The sequence below is a fragment of the Siniperca chuatsi genome, linkage group LG8 (assembly GCF_020085105.1).
Source record: "Siniperca chuatsi isolate FFG_IHB_CAS linkage group LG8, ASM2008510v1, whole genome shotgun sequence".
Classification (NCBI taxonomy): Eukaryota; Metazoa; Chordata; class Actinopteri; order Centrarchiformes; family Sinipercidae; genus Siniperca; species Siniperca chuatsi.
This window is the reverse complement of record NC_058049.1, coordinates 5584042-5604520: the sequence shown is the minus strand read 5'-3', so window position 1 is coordinate 5604520 and position 20479 is coordinate 5584042. Positions and strand designations below refer to the sequence as shown.

Here is a 20479-nt window from a genome sequence, read left to right as displayed (position 1 = left end):
ATAAAAGTTTGAGGTTATGCATCATCTTTCAACAGAGGCCTATTATCAGTTTATTATTATTATCTAGATAGATAGATAGTCCTACATTCATACATGCACCAGTAAATAATATCACATTATACACATGGTAGTTAGCTACAATCTATGCTCAGAAAGTAAATGAAAAAATGTGCAAGGAAGAATAGCATAAGACTCATCAAGACAGACAACAAGATGGCAGCAGATTAGGCAAATAACGTTCACATGTTTGATTATCAAATATATTAGATATAAGTAGATAAAGGTGGTCTTTGCACAACCACCTGTTTTCTGATTATCTGCAAGGTCTTTCTACAGTTGTTTGTATCTTCCTAATTCCTAATGGCTTCCTCAAATAAGCATTACAGCTTTTATATTAAGATTGGGATATTCTCCCTCATGTCCATCACTTAATGCGCTGTTTGGACTAAATAAAGGAGGCCTTTGGCCAGTGATATTAAAAGTCCAGCCCAGGGGGCAGTTGCAGCTTTTGAATAGTCTTCTGTGGTTGTTAAAAATATTAATAACAAAATGGAGAGCCATTGCAGTCTCAGATATTACATAGAAGATAAGATAGATAGTATGACACATGGCACAATCAATGGTTTGATTTAAGGAAAAACCTAAAGCCAATTTAAATTGTATAGACACATTCCACTTTTTGGTTTGTTGATTTAAGACACTCTGGATTCCTTGTCTTGCTCTCAATATCAGGGCAGTTTCCCTAGAGCTCGTGATGATTCACTGTTTTGCTCAAAGGCACTGTAGGCAGGTTCTTATAGTCACAGGGGCTTGAATCGAGGCCATTCATTAGCTGGACAGTCTGACCTTCCCGTTCAGCATTGAAAGATTTTTCCTTGGGCAGAAAAACAGCCTTTTACCTTGACTCCCTGAGTATTTGACTTCAGTTAATTTCTGTTGCAAGAGCGCATAGGCATCTAAAACAAAATTTCTGAAATCTAATTGTGAAACAGCAGCTGGGTTGCTTAATTGTGAAATGTCTTTCTAATCTTAACAAGTGCCTCAGAGTGTGTCAGTAGCTGGCCCGTATTGAGCAGGTGTTGTGTCACTGAGCCGCAGTACCAGTATCACCCCAAAGGAATGAGTCGTCTTCATGCATGCCTGAAAGCTTGAGAAGGCTTTAATGTGTCACAGACTGCCAGGATACATCTGCAGATCCGTTCGCATGGCTGATGTGATTCTGCTGCTCTGCCCATGGACTTACTCAACACATTTGCTTGCACTTTAGTACTGATTCTTGAAGTTATAAGAAGTTGCTTTTTTATCTTTACTTGATATTACATTGACTACTCAACTTCTATCACCACAAAAGTAAATATACACTTTTATATTCTTTATCAAAATTTTAAGTAATTGTTCCTGATTCTAATCAGCCTACACTAGAAATATTTACCATTATGTCCAAATTTAACATAAGATTAGCTCACTGTCAACATCAGAGCAAAATAACTCGTTATTATTCTACTTAGCACCAATGTTAAAGGGAAGATGTTAATATTTGTGTTTGCATTTGTGCTTTTTGCAATGTGTCTGTGCGTGAGCATTTACATGCTTGCTTTTGTCCTTGCATTTACTGTTCTATGCAAACATACGTGTAACTGTTTATACATGTGTATGTATAAAGTGAGTATGTGCATATGTGTGAGTGCTTATGTGTAACTGAACGAGAGCGCGCGAGAGAGAGAATCATGAAAGCGTGTCATGTCAGCAGGTTGAATTAGCTCTGAAGTCTCAGAGTCATGCTGTCAGACTGCAGAAAGAGTTCTTCATTCTTCACTTGACTCAGCTGGAAGTGACTCAATGCTGCAGTTTTCTGCTACAGCAGCCAACAGTTGTTTAATAGTCCAAATCAGTCCAAATTATGATGACTTACAGAACTAAAAAACACCATTTTCAACCATGTTTCCGTCCACTTCTCTGAACATCTAGTTAAATGTCCTCTATGAATTCAAATTGTGTCTACTTAACACAACTTAATTTGTGTTTGTAAATAGTTGCTAAAGACACAGTTTTAATTTAATCTCTTTCGGGAAATTTAATTTAAAGTTATGGCATTAAAAAAGGCAGTTTCAGACTGACTCCAGTCACCCAGATTTGTTCCTTAGTGCCACGTTTATTAAAAAACAAAAACATGAATCTGTCTAGTCAAACCAGTTACTGTCATTTAAAACAGAAAGTCTCCACTCAGGAGATTTAACTCATTTGATTTATAAGAAGCCACAGGACATCATGAAGGGCAACATTCCTGAGCAATAAGACATTTGAAGACAAAATAACAAAGCAAAATAATATGGAACCATTGCATCTATCATCAGAGCATTGTGGTTCTCAGTCATTACTGATGTTGGGTGATCAATGAATGGGTTCAAAAATAAACAGCTCTGGGAAAATCAGTTGTGAAATACCCATGATGTAAAATGTTTTCTTTCGATTGAATACAAAGCTGATGTGAGTCTTTTCATCAGAGTTGAAACTAGTTCAGGGATGAAATATGTTTAGCTTTTCACATGTAGTAGAGCAAAACTAGTTTGTGATTTTCATTTGTTCATTTAATTTCACCCACATGTTAAAACCTGTTTATGAAAATTGCAGGAATACTTCATACTTGACCAAACATCAGAGGGAAACTGTACAAATCATTGCACATCATAGTGTGGGCCTATTATTAGTTATAGATTTAGAGCTAACTCTACAGTCAGTAATGTCCCTCTACAACAGATTTCCTCTGTGATGTGCAATCGTTATTTTCCAAGTAAATCAAGCTAACGGGCCGTGGCTGTAATTTAAAGTCAAGAACCATAAAAGCCTTTCGGCAACAAAGCCTCACATGTCAACACATTAGCAGCAATCTAATAGAGTTTGGCAGTCTGAAGCGGCCGTTGCTTTCCCACAAAATCTTGTGGCCACAGCAGCTGTCATAGCCTGAAAATGGCTGTTAGGACTGCAGACTGATATTATTACATCTGGTATCAAGTAAAAGTGAAAAAAAAAAATGTATATCACGCTTAGGCTCGTATTAGTCATGTGTTGTGCATTTGTGGATGTGCTGCAGAGAATCCCACTGAACATGTTAACACATTAAATAAACCAGACTCTTCAGTAAATTACAACTAATCTTTATTTAGACAAATGTCAAGACTGAATTGTCATCTATAAACTGAATATATGTTTTAAAAAGGGCCATAAAATAAGAAGGTTATGGTTACTGTTTAAAGTTTATGTATACATAAAGTTTATGTATAGATAATCTGTGGGAAAGCAGCAAATCACAAATTGTTGAACACTTTAGTTGATGTTACCTAATAGCTGAGTATTAGTATTGAACTGTCTGAATAAACGGTATAATGTTGCCAAGTGACCATTAAATATAAAATATGACAATAAATTTGCTGAAGGTCTATTAGCCTCTCTTTAGGAATCAAACTCCCAAACAGTGGTCAAATCACTCACTGGATCACTGACGCTTCATCAGTGGCCTGGAAATGACTTAAATGTTTACTGTGTTTCTCAAGAATGGAAACAACTGATGGGAGCAGACAGAGCATGACACAGAGCACATACGCTGTGTATGTGGTGAATAGTTTTTTGGTGCCCCTGTTCAAAACAGAGTGCTTGATAGGAAGTCTGATAAACCCTGAGCCTCTTGCTGTTTGTTCATCTTGTGTGGTGACATTTTATTGGATAAGGACAGGGCTCTTTGGCAGCCAGAGAGAGGGAGGTGAGAAAAAAAAAATCCTACAGAGCCATGACAAGAGAGGAGAAAAATCTTTAAGCACCTGTAGTAAAACACAATGCACGGTTTTGAAAACAGTAAAGGGAGGAATTTTTCTAGAATGGGCCAAGTCACGTCTTCAAGGCATCCGAGACAGAGAGATGAAAGCACCAGGGAGCGGAGGAAATGGGGGTTGAGGAGGCGTCACCTGGAGATCTGCCTGCTATTGACAGGATCCCAACCGAGCAAGACGCCCTAAAAACTGACTAAACATAGGCGCTATGTTTTGGAGAAAGCGGAGGGTTGTTGGGGGTGGCTGCAGTTGCAGACAGCTGTTTCAAACCAGATCATCAACATGCTCTGAGCAACAACTTGTAGGCTCGAGCAGCCAGATGCTGTTGACATCCCAACAAAAGGTACAAGATGTTTACCCTGGAGTTTGTGAAAACTAAGTATGTCATAAAGGCTTGTGCTATGTATTTGTCAGCAGAAAGCATGGCCAAGATCAACAAGAGGCTGACATTATGCTTACAGTCCAATGAAATCAAGTGATTCGCTGTGAGGGAGAGGAGGTGGGCAAAAGTGGAAGCTTGTCTAGGGCACTGAATGTGCTAGGTCTGGCCCTGGCAAGGCCCATTTCCTGTGACGTTCATGGTGGTGAAGGCTCATTTACGAGCAAGGAACCTGAATGATGTGTTTACTGTGCTTATAGATAGGCCGTTTTTGTTATGACTTGGATGATAAGCATTTGCATGATAGGGTAGATGTGGTGATAACAGATGTTTATGGCTGTCTGGTGTCTATGATTCACCTAGACAACAATGGAGGCCAATACCAAAAATGGTGTGGAAGATAACATCCAAAAAAGGAAGTTAAAAAAAAAGAAGCTAATACTGGTGTCATTTAGGACATTTATATATATATTTTTTTAACTCACTTTACTCAAACTCCTGTCTCAACTAAAAGACATCAACCTGAATAAAAAAGATTTATGATGATAAAGCTTGTCAGGTGACAGGTATCTGAGGGATTGTTTGAGGGTGGAGAGTTCCATCAGCTGATTGACTGGAAGCAGAGTGTCAAGTAATGCAGCGACAATACAAAAACAGAGGAAATTTGACCAAATCATTAAAATAGTTTACTATGAGTGATCATCTCACTCTTGCGAAAGTTGTTTTTCATATTGTGCAAGAATGAAGGGAGCAAAAGGCTTCTTAAGGAAGAAATTTGGCCCTTGATAGCTTGAGGCCTGTGCTGACTGTGTGCAAACTCCAGCAGGAAAAACAGAAAGGTGAGGGACAAAGTGACACAGACTTTTAAAAAACACCATCCTTTAGTTTGTTTTTGGATTTCCTGCTCCAACCATTGAACAAATCTTCCGTTAAAGTACTCCACTAAAATCATTGGAAAAAAAACAAAAACATGAACAAAAGCCAGACCTCTGCATTTCTGCACGTTTACTTGGCGGCTGTACAGCTTGTACTTTTTCCTGTGCTCTCTTTCTAATTTGAGCTGGCATCAGTTTGCAAACCTTTATTTATCCAGGGAGGGTTTTGCTGAGCACGCTTGCTGTTTTTCGGCAACGCCCTCCTTCACATTCACACCTGGGAGCTGTAGTCATCAGTTTTTATGGATAAAAAAGGTATTGCGCTGTCCTTCTGATACAGTTCGATGGTATCTTACCTTTGGGTGGTTTGAAACTTTAATGTGTAATCATAGCTAAATCCCATGAGGCTAACTAGCTTGCTAAAATCATAAAGTATTATTGCATGGTTTTCATAATGGTGACAAACAGGCAGTGAGTGATAGAACTCAATGACACAAAGAGAGGGAAGAAAAACAGAGAGGTTTGTCATCTTTTCAAAAAGTCACAATATCATTTAATATAAAACACCTTTAAATTTAACATAATGAGGAATTCGTCATCAGGAGTTCCATCAATCCACTACCACTTGAACACTGCAGTCCACCTTGACGGCAGCTGACTTCAATGGTACTTCCGAGTGCACACAGAAAAGGGTTGAAACATGCATTTACTACATTGTACAAAGTCAAAAGCGAAAAACAGGAGGTCTTTTTTTGCCATTATTGGCAGAGAGTCTCTGCTGCCTCGTGAGGGATCCAGAGGCAAAAGGGGGACAATCTTGATAGTTGGGCATGTACAGAGGTGTCCATTTGTTTCCTGGCACTTATGGATAAAGTGCCCTCCTCTCTTTTAGACCGACAGCTGAAGGGAAAGCGGAAACTTGGTGTAAGGCAGGAAAATGACTCAACATACTTCAGATATTTAAGATAACAGTTGTAGACTTGCTTAATTTTGACAAACAGCAGTGTCAGTGCGGCTCCTGTACTGTGAAGTCCGCATACAGTGTTTTGTAGGTCTTGGCAGTAACAGATAGCTGTCTCTTTCTACACACGCTCCCCCACCATGTTGCTGGTAGCGATCAATGAGTGAGGAAGCGCAATGTCCATTAATTTTTTTTTTTCCCAAGCAAACATCTCCTGTATCTATGACAATCCCATAATGGTGTTGCGTTTTTGAACGTCAGACATGTCAGAAATAGACTGAAGAGATTCCTCCCCTTTGTCCATTCACACTGACGACACTTTGATTAACACATTTCATTCCCAGCTTTGTCCCTCCCTCTGTCTCTCTCTCCCTCCCTCCCTCTCTTCTTAACACACACACACACACGTTCACACTACAGATGCCACGGAGGTGACGGAGGTCACCTTATTGTCTTCTGCCCAGGGCTGCAGGTTCTGCAGGGCGTAGAGGGAGGAGTTGTGCAGGCAGAGTGGGTCCGGCTGCAAAGGCTGGCTCAACGTCTTCTGGAAAGCTTCCTGCTGAAGCTGCAGCATTAGCCGGTTGGCCTGCTGCCTCTCGGCCTCTCTCTCCTCTGCCGTCTGTCTCCTGGGTGGATGGAGGACACAAAGACGGAAAAGAGGATGATATAAGACCTATATAATGTTTATTTTTATGGGGCATGTAAACAAGATTGACTAATACCGCATACCACAGCATTGTTTGCAATGAATTGTCCCATATACTCATAATCCTTTCTTTTTATATTCAAGCAGTGGTTCGCAACCTGGGGGTCAGAACCCACAAGGCGTCCCAAGTTAAATTTGAGGGGTTGTGAGATGATAAATAGGAAAGCAGAAAAAAAGAATTTCCTCTACACCAAATTATGGTTATATTTTTCAGATTTTCCTTTTTTTCATGCAGATTATTGGATAATTTTACCTCCTCGAGGCTCTAAATATTATATTTTCATACAAGAAATAAAAATCACTTTTTGGGTGAACTGATCACAACCAGTAACCATATGCAACCAGTGACAAGAGTAACAAATAGACAAGGCTTCGTGTTAAAGGGTCACAAGCCAAAAGGGTGGAAACCACTGCATTAAAGGATATCAGACTGATGCTGTGCTATAGCTCCTCTTAAAAAGTTTCTAAATAAATGATTGCCTGCAAAATAATAACACTATAATAAAAGTTGCAATTTGCAACTTGTATCAAGAAATAGAAAGAATACCGTGCTGAAACTGGATTTTCAGTGTTGTTTATAATATTTTAGGGTGTATATATTTCTCTTTGGCAGCTGTTTGTGGATATCAGTGGAAGCAGTCAAAAGGCTGGGAAGTCAAAGCAATAAAGAATTCAAGAAACGAAAATAAGAAAGAGAAAGAAAAAGAAAAGCAGCACAGTTGTACGTGTCTCAAACAATTTGCAAATGAAACCTGTTAATTTGCAAATTGGCTGCTTTTGCTGTATGTTTATTCAACACTTGTGACATTTACTTCAGCTTCAAACTAGATGACAGCTGATCAGGATGAGTGACAGGTGGTGGTGAGGGAACGTGACTAACAGATGGGGGTGGGGGGTAGTACACTTCCTGCCTCAAGGTGAAAAGTTGCATCTGTTTTTTTTGTTTTTTTTCAGAACAGCATATGTTAACAGTAACATACATCCTATATATTGTGTTGGTGGCTGCTGATATTAACATTTGCTGTGTTGAAAAGTAGCACACGCGTGTGTTTTCCTGAAACAATATGTTTATAATGATATGTCCTTTTAATGAAAAGGTTGCAGTGCATACTTTGCGTCTGCAAGATTACAGGTATAAAAAAAAAGAAGTGAGCTGAAAAGAGCAGGAGAGGAGTGAAAAATATGTGAATTTATTAAGCGTTTGTGAATCCTTAACAAGTTCCAAATTGTGCTCCCATTGCGATTCAGAGTAGAGGAAATGCTGCTTTTGTTCATCAATTTTTTCTTCCCCTGAGTTTCTTTCCTATTCAAAACGATACTCCTGACAGATGTTTACATTTTAATTAGGACATTTTCCCCTCTGTGTGTGTGCTATTTTTAGCCAAGAAATGCTCTGAATGGTCCTTATCAGCAACGCAAATTAAGGCACAATGAAGAATTTACTAGGCTCTTTTAAAATTATGGTGGTGTTACTAGTGACACATACCATAATAAACAAAAGATTTCTGTCAAAATCACCAACAAAATACAAATGGCAGGTAGAAATCACAGGCGGAAACACACCTCTAAAACACTCTTTCATGCACACCAACCTCCATCCATTAGCCACACATTATTGTTAACAGCATTATCATAATCTGATTCCCTGGCTGTTGATTTGATCATCCTCTTGTTACTAGCGTAGTCGTCACGCAAAGACATCCCTCATGCTCATATATATCCTATCAGGTGCACACTACAGGGAAATGGCATAAATCTCAGCAAAACTAGGAAATCATAAAAATGAGTTAAGCCAATTCCCTTGTTACTTGTGACAAGCCGTTCATTCTGGATTTAGTTTGGTGGTGTTTATTTTAAGCAAATTCATTGTTATTACATCTTGTAGTGAAAAATGTGTCTTGCTTAGTCAGTGCTACTGAATGTGATTGTTTGAATTTTTTCAAATAAATGCACTTTTATTTTTAAATCTTTTTTAAAAAGGATCATCAAACCAAATAGTTTGAGACAAAGAAGCCAATAAGCTAACTCAGAAATGTTAATTGAAGTTTTTAAGTGTTTTTTATGTGTATTGAATTCAAAGCTCATTCTAAAAAGCTTTAGGATCATTTAAACCTTAAAACCCTAAAAGGTAATTTAGCTGTTTGTAATATGCTTGTGAAATATTTGTCCTGTCCTTTTAACTACGGGCAGGGCTTCATAATTTGATTTCCTACTCATTTACTTCCAAATGGCTATAAACAACAGTTAGAATGAAGTGAAGGAGTGTGTGTTTTTTTCTGTCTATGGACTTGGCAGTCAATTCCTCCTGTGAGTGTTTCAGTATTGCTTTGAACAGCAGGTTTCTAAAAGGCCTTTCAGGAGGGTCAGGAGTAATTGTGCTTGGTCAAGTGAACTGGCCTATACTGGCAGCTATGCTAAGCAAAATAGGTGTTGTGTTGTACGACGCCTCAGATGCTTCAGCTGCGGACTGTTTTACTTGTGTTTGAAGTAAAACATCGGTAAGCATTTTGGATCCAAGAGCAAAACACAGACACACAGTGCTGTCGATTTATGGCACAAGAAAAATTGGCTCATCTGAGTAAACATCCTGCCCTCATGAAGGCAAACAGCTTCTGAAAAATCCACTTTGGCCTCTTTGTTTTGCTTAAGTAGATCACGAGGGAGAAGAAATTAGCAAAATATGGCAAGTGGAAGAGAAATTCTGATGCTTTAGCTGTACTATTCTCTACTTTCACACCAGTAAAAGACATTGAAATGCACCAGATAACACTTTAAGTGAAGGAACACCCCACTGCGATCTTACCGCCATTTTGTCCGTCGGTTCTGAAACCAGGTCTTGACTTGTGCATCTGTCATCTTCAGGGCCTTGGCCAAGGTGGCACGCTCGGCCGACGCCAGGTACTTCTGCCGATGAAAACGTTTCTCCAGCTCGCAGATCTGCACCCGGCTGAAGGAGGTGCGAGGCTTTTTCCTCTTGGGCGGCGTCCGGTTCTGGTAAGGGTGGCCGATACGACGGGTCACGGAGAAGGGTGAGAGGGCAGCTGAAAAACGGCACAAAAAGAGGATTTATTTGACTTTGTTTGATGATACTTAAGCAATTGGTGGATTGTAACTTTGAACATCATGCAAGTCATTCTTTAAAAAAGACATGTTAATTAGAAATAAGTTTACTGTAAGCAATTGAGCTATTTGGACTTTAAGGGTTCAAGATTAATAGTATATTATATATATTATAATATAGTGTGAGTAGTTATTCCCATTTCTAAACTGCAATGATCTACACTTCTGAAATATAAACTTATTTCCCTTGAGGTTTTGTTTGTATACGCTCATGTTATAAACACAATTTTCTTTTCCAGTCCTTGAGTAGATAAAATGATTGTCCATTTTGTCTTAACTCTGGAAAAGCCAGTGTGTTTGGGGAGTCTAAGAGAAGGCCCAGAAGCTGCCAATTGAAGAAGATAAATGTAATTACAACTAATATTCCCCTGCCAGATTTTGAAAACCAAACAGCACACTGGTTTGTACAGAAAGCATGTCCAAGGAAAAGTCATAGAGAAAGAGAAACATACACAAAGCTGGGATATGCAGCATCAGTTCCAAAAACAATTCAAGAAAAGATATTGCTGGCCTCCTATAGTTCAAATTTAAAAGTTAAAAGATCAGTACAAATGAAGATTTAAACTTCTATTTTAGTCATATTTTTTATATTTTCACAAATAAAAAACCCTTTCAATAATAAGTCGCACACAAGAGAGATGCACTTAAAAATCAGCTACAGATGGGTGAGGTAGGGTCAGGTGGTTGGTGGGCGGAGGGGGTGACTCACCTGGGCAAGCCCCCTTTGGGAAAGGATAGTCTGCTAGAAGGCCATTGCCGTCTCGCAGGTGAGCGAGCTCGGGGTAATAGCATTTGGCTAATGTCTCCACAGTGCTCCAGACGGGGACCCTGCCGATGTCTCCCTTGGGGAGAGGACAGAGGGACCCGGCAGTCCCCGGCCCCCCTGTGGCCTCTCCGACTCGGCTCTCCTCTGCCTGCTCCCCTAAAGGAAAGGGAGACACAGTGAGGTCCCACATCTGGAGCACAGCAGCAGTAGCCGCTGTGCAGGCGCCGACGCATAGCAGCTAATCACATGAAGGAAGCCTGAATGATGAACAGAGTACTTTAATGTAATTTACTGCTAGTCTCTTAAGTTAGCATTTGGAAAGGTTTTGCTTCAAAATGAGATATCTGCCATTTAGATAAATAAGTGACAACTAGCAGGGTTACAAAGATAAATCAAACACATAATGGTAAGCCAATCAGAATCAGACAATCAGGGTCATCCACTGATAATGTGAAGGTTAAAATATGATTTAATAATCACCATAATAATATCAACCCACTTAAAACAGTGGCACTAGTAATCCAAGTGCTTACTATTCACAGGCTTTCAACCTACCACGGTACAATTTTGGAGTAAAATGTTGTATGTCATTTTTTTGCAATCAGACCAATCAAATTCAAAGATATTCAATTTTGGCACAAAATATCTTCCATACAAAACATTAAGCACAACTCCTAACAATAATATTTCATGACTGATCATGCACAATTACACAACTTCTTACATAAAGTCATCATATTTGCAGAATAGACCTCCTATATTTTACAGATATCGATGATGAATTTGAGGGAATGATTTATTAATTTAAATAGATTATATATACATGTATTGACCGGACTGTTTTGTGTCTTCTCAACTGGTTTGTCATTGTGTCTCTTCAAAAATATGAATTGCAAAGTGCCACTGTTCTTGTGCCTCACTGCTGGGTGGTTCACTTTCACAGATCACTGTACTGTATCTGGGTATTAATAACAACTTATCTTCTGCATCATAAAATATCTATGAATCCTGTCTATTTTGTCAGCCATGGGTAAACAGAAGATCGATAAATGTAATGAGATCGTTTTTGGCCATAGATCCACTCCGCAGCCACATTCTCTCATTTTGAGGCGGAATGGAAATCTCTTTCTCACAATATCTTTGTGTCATTCCTCCCCAACAAGCTGTTTGCCTCCTGTCTTACAGGGTGTTTATTTGTTTTTGTTTTGTCAGAAAAGCTCACCAGAAGCCAAAATGAATATGAAAACATCTGCATAGGTGTCCCTCGAGGGCCACGTGCTGCTGCTGCTCGCAGAGTTTCAGCGTCCTGAAAATTCATTTGCCGCACAGACGATGACAATTTGGATGGAAAATGGAACATGAAGCTATTATGTGCTCTGCAGTAATTTCCAGGGAGCTGCCGACGTCCCCTGATGGTGCTGAACACAAGTGGCAAATTGAGGCGTACGCGAGCAAATGATTTGTAAAATAAAGATGAATAGCTGCAATGTTACAGTAGGTCACATAAAGTTAACATTACCTGAGTGTAAATTAGCAATGCAAATGTAGTGCCTGAAATGAAAACTCACTACCTTTTATTGTGTTTGGTACTGGATTTATAGTGACCATGTCTTCTTTTTCTTCCTCTCATTATTATTTTTAATCTCCTATGGTAATATTCCTAAAATATTATTATCTGGTTTCACATTATGTGTTGCTCTGAAGCTCAATAATAGTAAAAATGATAATTGTATCCCTCTAATATTCCTTTTGGGACATAGACAGGCATCTATGGTATAAATCATGAGTTTATAGTGACAAAATTCCCATGATGTTTCTGATATTTCTATAAGGTGCTCACAGTAGACTGTAGCATCTCTGTGGCCCTTGATAGTGAGCTTATAGTGACTTTATTGCACTTCATGGTATGTGTTTAAATCTCATATGATTCCCAGTCTTATTCTTATAGTGCCTTTTCTATGATGTTTCTAATATACAGACATTGTAATTGGTCCTTTTTAGTTGGCGGCTTACTGCCCAAAACTATGTGTAGCCTTACGGGGCACATGCTGAGAGCGAGGAGGCCTGTTGTTGCTCCCAGCGGCGGGTCTGGCTAAATAATACTGCATTAGATGGCTATTTCAGGCCATCTGTGGGCTAACTAATGGACCAGGCACATACAAGCACGTTCAGAAGCAACCCAAGTGGAACACAACATGCAGCAGGAGCCTTTGGACCTGCCAACTGCAGAAAAGCTTGGCCTCACAGTCTGCAAAATGCTGATAAATATGATACAGTGATGCTATGGATACTGCATCAAGTCATGTTTAATGGTTTGATTGAAGGTGTAAGGCTAAGACTGTTAAGGAATCAGATACGCCTTCAGATTTATCCATTGCTATTATTTTCAGCACTGTACAATAACTTCTGTTATGAATTGGCGCTATATAAATAAACCTGAATTGAATTGTAAGCTGTAGGAAGAAATTAGCAAAAAAATTATGTAATGTTTGAGCTTGTGTGCTCCTAAAAGCATAAAATCGGCTTGATTTTCAATCAACATTAAATTAATAAAAGACAGTACCTGCTCAACTGCAGCAGTCCTAATTAAATTGCATGAATGAAAATAACCAATAATATTCTTTTACTCTCATATCTATGGCACTTAGATGAGTTCATTGTGTCCTTACATTAAGCCAGTTTTGTTTTTAGTATTAAATAGTGAGTTTAAACTGACTTTACTCACTTCAGTAGTATACTAGGTAAAAGTATACCTACATAAAAAGTAATAAAGTAATTAAAGAAAAAATTGGGGGGGATTTCTCAAAATTCTCACAATTCTGAGGACTAATGTCAGAATCACATACAATATAAATATAAATATTAAAGATAGCTAATTGTAGCTCATGCAGCAAGCCTGTCATTTCCTGTAATATAGTAGAGATTCTAAATCACACCAGATAAACCATGATTGTGGTGAAAAATACATAATCTTTCATTAACCCTATAGTGTTGTTGGTATCCTCCAAAATCCAAAGTTAGGATTTTAATTATTTTCATTATGAGAAGAATAATTAGCCAATAACATTATCCTGAGCAGCCTGGAAAACAGTGAAACTGTTAATGGAGTGTCTGTGGAGATAAGCTGGAAAATGATTGTATTTAAAAAGAGAGAAAATCTTGTTCCCATAAAAAAAAAGACAGAAAAACAAAACAATATGTTGCGAAATGATCTGACTTTTTCTTCCCCTTTGTCAAATGAAAGAGAAAATGAGCCAGAATACTAAATCTGCTGCCTGGGTAATACAATTTAGCATAAGCATATCAAAAAATAAAATGCCACCATGGAGAATATGTTTCCCATAATAAAACCACCTATACTTAATAACACTTCTCGGTGACAGCGCCTCCCTTCCCCACTGCGGATATTACCTTTGTAGCAATCTAATAAATATATCCGTGAAGGATTCTAAAGGGGATATTGAAATATAACATGAACATACAGTATATTGCTATTTATTACACTATACGGGACAAAAGGCAGGGACACTGTCTTCTGTCACACCGAGAATCAAGGCAGCGAATAAACGCGAGGACAGGAGCGGGTTCAACACGGAAAGAAATTCTTATTTTTCTGCTCTGCTGCCATTAACACGCAGACTGAGATTATGAGAGAAAAAAGGGTTTAATTATGTTTTTTTATTGGTGCTCCGTGACCTATAGAGCTACACATGCTGTATTATGGTTCTGTTTATTGCCACTATGCCCAAACGATCCACAGACATTATCTTCTATTATTATTCATTATGATTATTTTAGCAGTGCTTGTTAACAACAACAGCTTTTAAATTATTGGATCGTACATTTATTCATTTGTATGAATTTAAACTGTCACACTACGACTTAATGGTTTTACATATCTTGTGCTGTAAAACGCTTTTTGAGCATTTGTTTCAGTTTGTTACAACCATTATTGATTAAATAAGTACTACTTTTTACTTTTTATGTTCAGTTGGAGTTTTTTTGTGTTTGTTTTCTGTTCTTTTGTCATCATAATCGTTGACGAGCAGGTTTAAAATAGACATGAATAAAAATCAATCTAAAAATAAAGTAGTATTATTACTACTAATCTACTACTTACAATAATAATAATAATTAGAAACATAAATAATTGAAATCTGGAACAAAATAATTTAAAAAATGTAAATTAAATGAAAAACATGTTGCCCATAAGCCCTGAGTAAATACAGAGAGGAGTCCGTGATCAACATAAACCCACTAGTATATAAACAGGTCTTATTTTTAGAGCTGGATTAAATGATTCCTCTAACATCCCGAAGCTTAATCCTTTTTCGTCACTCTGAAACAACTTCTCATGATTTAGCACATGAATTTAGGCCATGAGGAGGCGCGTCTGCGTTAAAAATGAGAGAAGTCTATTGTGCAATTTAACAGGTTTCGTTTACATCCCTGCAAAAACCCCCACGGCTGCCAGAGCTGGACGCCTTTGGCAAAATGCTTAGCTGTTTGATGCAGCACGGGGCCGTTTTTCTCCTCCGGTTTCCACTTGAAAAGCGAAGAGAAAAACAAGAAACAGAGGAGAAACATTTAAAATGGTACTCTGCCCATCAGGATAGATGATAGTCCATTTGATTTACATAGGAAACAGAGCAGGCTAAATCTGGATAGTGTGTGTGTGTGTGTGTGTGTGTGTGTGTGTGTGTGTGTGTGTGTGTGTTGCTACTGTAGCTGCTGCTGATCTTTGGCTGATCAATACAGTGGAAAGATATAAGCTGGGAAATAATTACAGCGACACAAAGCTGAGAGAAATTAAACGAGAGGCCCTCAGTGACTATGAGTAGAATTGATAAGCCTATTTACACTGTATCTTTTTGCAGTTGACATATCGTCCCCCAGTAATTAATAATTAATCAGCTAGAAAGAACGGAATAGTGAATATTTAATGCGTGGAGAGGTGGGGGTGAGGGTGCGCAAATCCATGATGTTCTTCATTTTCATCTTCATAACGATGAGGTCATGAGAAAAAGACCAGTGGAACCACCCCTTCAGAAAACCAAATTAATAAAGAGAATAAAATAACATACATGAAATAAAAAGACAGTAATATAAAGTCTGACATAATCACTCAGGTTGAGATTTTCACTCAAGCACTCATTTTTTTTAAATGCATCTTTTTATGCTATATAATACCAACTCTACAACTTTATTTGAATGCAGCCTACTACTACAAAGACAAAAGAGATGAGTGTTTCAACATCTGGCCAAGGGACAACAGTTGCTAACAATGGCACATAATTAATAACGTTGATCAATGTGCTTTGTTCCTGTAAAAAATGTATAAGTAAATAATATATTAAATTAAATTAAAAATGGCCTTTTTTGTCTCTGAAGCTGTAAACGCCTCTCTGACTTACAAAATGATTAAAAAGTAATTATTTTATGGGTAAGATACAAAATCATATGGATAATAAGAGTGCATAAAAAGGCTGTAAGTGTATGTGTTTGAAGCTAAAACAAAAGGTTATCATGTGAGCAGGTAGGCTAGAAACAATTAAACCGGGATGATATAACTACAGACAACAGTGTTTGCTTGTGAAAAGGCGTAAAAATGCCTCCTAGTCTCTAAATTTCGGTTTATTTTAAAGAAGAAATGAATCATTTGTCATGTTTTTGATTGTATTATCTTCTTCGAAAAAGAAAAGAAAGGTTATTAAATTAAAACTGACCTTTAAGTCTATCTGGAGTCTACGAAGTAACTACTGTTATTGTCTTATTATTGTATTATTGCTGCGTCATGGCATTTACTAATCGCAGCAGAGCAAAAGCGACTATCAGGTGTTGATTTTTTGCTTTTCCTCCAAATTTACAATCTAACAGAGACAGAAACGGAGCCGTGTAATTAATATCAGACGTTTGTAAAGGATCTGGGTTGACAAAGTTCACGTCCTCGTCCACACCCGGCCCACAGGTGCGTCCTACAAACCTGCCGCACTGGCAGCAATAAACAATAAGCAGACACCTCAGTCTGGGCTCCGTAAGTCCAGTGGAAGTGAACCAAATGAGTGTGAGGTGTTTAATAGTTTACAATATGTTAATTATGCAGATTCATTTGTGTGGGCTATATAACTGAGGCATTGCATTTGAATGATATGTATTTCTAAATTCGAATAAAAATGCTATATGACTCGTAGTGGCAAACATTGTAAATGCATAATAATAATAATAATAATAATAATAATAATAATAATAATAATAACAGGCCTAACTTGTTATTATCCACGGTTATATGGAATTTGTACCTGCCATATGGTATGACTATTATGACTCGTCTTGCTGCTTTGGCTCACAGACGAAAAAAAAAATCATTCATCCTCATGAAAAGACTGTGAACGCCGTTATCCGTCATCCGCTGTAAATGGAGAGTGATGGTCCAATACTGATTCATCAGCATGTCCATGTCAATTTCTCCACTCGTTTATCAGACTGCCCTTCCATAAGAAAACTGATTGTGTGTGCATATACGATTCGTTATAGATTACAACCTAAAGATGATATCAGCTCATCTTTCAGGGTCTGTTTTTAACACAAATATCAGAAAATTCACACCTGTAAGATCATGAGGAAAATATACAATATTACTACTACTCTGAGTCTTTGGGCTCATTCATTAGGGTGTGCAATGCAGCTGAAGGTGCATAAACTCTGTATATTGAATCATTTTCTGGCCTACATCTGTTTTAATGGGATACACAAATCAGACTACAGGTGTTGCAGGATCACGAATAAACTCTTTTTACCTGTCAATCTGTCCTTGGCAAACCTCCTACTGCTCTCCATCCACGGGAAGGTGAAGTTTGCCGCATTCCCCATCCCCATCCCGGGCACCGAGGGGATGCCGGGTCCGATGCCCGGCGGATGCGTCGAAGGGGGCGGATGCGGAGCAGCAGCGGCGGGCGGCGGCGGCATGGGTCTGTGCGCCGGCACCCGGATCACCCCTCCGGCGCCGCCAGAGTTCACGTTAACGTTCATGTTCATACTGACGTTCATGTTCATGTTGACGTTGTAGGAGCCGGCCAGACCCGCCGCCGCCGCCGCCATGGAGCAGGCCGGGTTGTAGACGCTGTTGTACCCGTTACTGTAGACGTTGGAGGCCAGCGCGTAATCCGGGTCGCCGGTCCGGTTGGGCAGCATACAGCCGCTGGACTGGTCCGAGCTGTTGAGGATCTGGTCGATCCCGAAGCTGATGGGCTCATGCTGCTGCTGGTGCGTCTGGTTCACCTCCTCGATCCCGGTGTGCTCCATAGTTTTTTTTTTGTCGGTGATATGTTTGTCAATATATTCTATCAGTGCTCGGATGTATTTTTGTCATATAGTAACTGGGAAATGAAATGTTTGTATGTGTGCTGCAGTACTGGGCTGTTTGTTGTTTTCGAGCATCGACACAGGGCTGTTCTACTCCCAGGAAACCAACAACGCGTCCAGCGCTATCCAAAATCTTGCCATTATTTTTGTCCAGCAGTGGGATCGGGTGTTCCCTAAATTAAATGCCTATCCATCGGACTAAGAAAAAGCGTATCCATCTTTAACAGCGTGTTCTTTCCAAGTGAACTAGACACACGGCAGCCTAAAAACAACCGAAGATGCCAAGTGGGTTATTCCTGAGTACTTACAGACAAAAATCCGTGATTTTTTGGGGAGGCAGTTCTCTGGAGAGGCTTGATGCGCTTTGTTCGCCTACTCTGGCAGAGACGATCCATACGTAGAGGGCATGCTAGGGTACCCAAGCTCGTCAAAATAAAGCAACAGACAAAACAAAACAAACCCAAAGAGGCGAAAACGAAGCGCTGACCTCGCAGGCGTGGATATTAATTGGAGGTGCGAGCGAAAGATGGCTCTGTTGTGCTGAATGGTGAAGTGCGTTTCAGCAGGTGAGACAACCCTCTGCGTAAAAGCTGCCATTCGGTCATCCAGCCAGACCTCCCTCCCCTCACTCCCTCGCTCTCTCCCTCCCACCCTTCCTCCCTCCTCCCCGGCAGGGCAGTTGTTTTGCTCGTAAGTCTTAAAGAAGCCGCAGCTTTCTTTATTTTCTGCAGCTTTTCTGGTGGTAAACAGAAGGTTTTGTGCCTTTTAGTGGCACTGAAGGCTCGAGTCAAGCGGCTTCCAAACAGTTTTGTGTCAATACTCGTCTACATGTTAAAATACTGAGGTTAATCATTCCATTCATTCATTCATCCAAGGTCAATCATTGAAACCATGCAATCAGAAAAAGAAAAAAAAATCTCTCCTCATGTCAGAAATATTTCCCTTTTGGTTTATTCGTTGTTGATTTTTTTTATGGTGGGCCTTTATGAGTCTGTCACTGTAAATGCTCAGTTAATTTAGATGTTTTTGTGTCCATCTTTTCTCTGAGACTCTTCATATTAGGTATTAAAGTGTTTTAAATGTAATCCCACTGGGTCACAGCCTTTACATCTAGGCCCCTGGACAATCCTTTCAGATTTGGTTTGGGAGCTCTCTGCCACCTGAGAAGGCAGAACTGTCAGAACTTGACAGCAGGTTAACAGCACTTTGTTTTCAAGGCAGCAATGAAACATGGGGGTATTTTTATGTGCGTTCACTGCCCGTGCAATTAAACCAGCCACATGGACCTGTATAACTCGTCCAAGGACCCCTAGAGTTTGCCGTTACCCCAGTTTAGGGACCACCAATATTCGGATCAATGAGCACTGAGCGAATATGAGACAAATTGGCAAGATGCTGATCATGCTGCAGAATGGGCCTGAATGTCATCCCCTTATTTTTAAAGACAGCTTGCATCAGTACACTATGTCCTACAAGACACAACAAATACTGGACCAGATTTGTGTGTGTGTGTGTGTGTGTGTGTGTGTGTGCCGCTGAAGCAATAATAAGTTGCATTGTTGCACACAATGAAGCCATAAATCCACTGATATTGACGGGAAGTGTGCAGAGTATAGGCCTGATTTAGAGGCACTGATAGGCCCATTCCAACGTACATTATCACAAAGTAATGAAATGCAAACCGACCGTAAGCGATATTTAGCCTGTATGGGAAACAGCATACACACCCAGGAGTAAAATAAAGGCTTTTCATCTCCAAATGAAGAGAAAAGATTAGATAGATAGATAGATAGATAGATAGATAGATAGATAGATAGATAGATAGATAGATAGATAGATAGATAGATAGATAGATAGATAGATAGATAGATAGATAGATAGATAAATAGCAGCTGGAGTCAGATCCTGAAGCCAAATGTGAAACTCGGCGTTGCTGATTTGCACAAATTATTTAACCTTTCTCCGCTCGAAGCGTCGACGAGGATCGCCAGGGTCTCAATTCAATAAAAATGAAAAATGACTCATAATAAAACCGCGACACGGGGAAAAACGAATTTAATATATCACCGTTTTATTACGCACTTATTTCACTTTCCGTGCGAATAAAGATATCTCTCAACTGCACAAGGTGGCTAGAGGGAAGCATAAAAATCAATTGTGTGAATTCAAGGCCATATCAATAACGGTGCGGGGACGTGAACAGTGCGAGTGTAGCTGCTATTAGGCCGGTTTATATTTGCGCGTTACAATAAAATGAATAGGTACGAGAGGATGCACTGAGCCTCAGATCAGCTTACTGACAAGGTAATTGGCCGTTTATGCAAAACCAGGAAGATCTATGAGCCGGAAGGCGGAAAATAATGTTTGAAAGCCTCTTTGGGGTAACACATCTCTCCCTGTTGGTGATGTCAGCAGCAGGGATGTGATGTCTTTGCGTCACCTTTAGTGCCACAAACCAAGTTGTTTTTATGCGCCAACACAGGGGT

The 20479-nt window shown here is 39.3% G+C and overlaps 1 protein-coding gene across 3 annotated transcripts; it reads right to left on the bottom strand.

Annotated features, from left to right (window-relative positions):
- Positions 1 to 5605: 5605 nt before the first annotated feature.
- tlx2 (T cell leukemia homeobox 2) lies at positions 5606 to 18605 on the bottom strand. Of its 3 annotated transcripts, XM_044205870.1 has the most exons (5): positions 17429 to 18603; positions 10575 to 10787; positions 9549 to 9786; positions 6485 to 6665; positions 5606 to 5978 (listed from the first exon to the last, which is right to left on the bottom strand). In XM_044205870.1, exons 1-5 carry the CDS (start codon positions 17931 to 17933, stop codon positions 5967 to 5969), a joined length of 1149 nt encoding a protein of 382 aa, XP_044061805.1. In that variant the 5' UTR covers positions 17934 to 18603; the 3' UTR covers positions 5606 to 5966. The 3 variants fall into 3 exon arrangements, with proteins under 3 accessions (XP_044061805.1, XP_044061804.1, XP_044061806.1); XM_044205869.1 differs by lacking the exon at positions 5606 to 5978 and having other exon boundaries at positions 5985 to 6665; positions 17429 to 18605; XM_044205871.1 differs by lacking the exons at positions 5606 to 5978; positions 10575 to 10787 and having other exon boundaries at positions 5985 to 6665; positions 17429 to 18605.
- Between the last annotated feature and the right edge of the window lie 1874 nt (positions 18606 to 20479).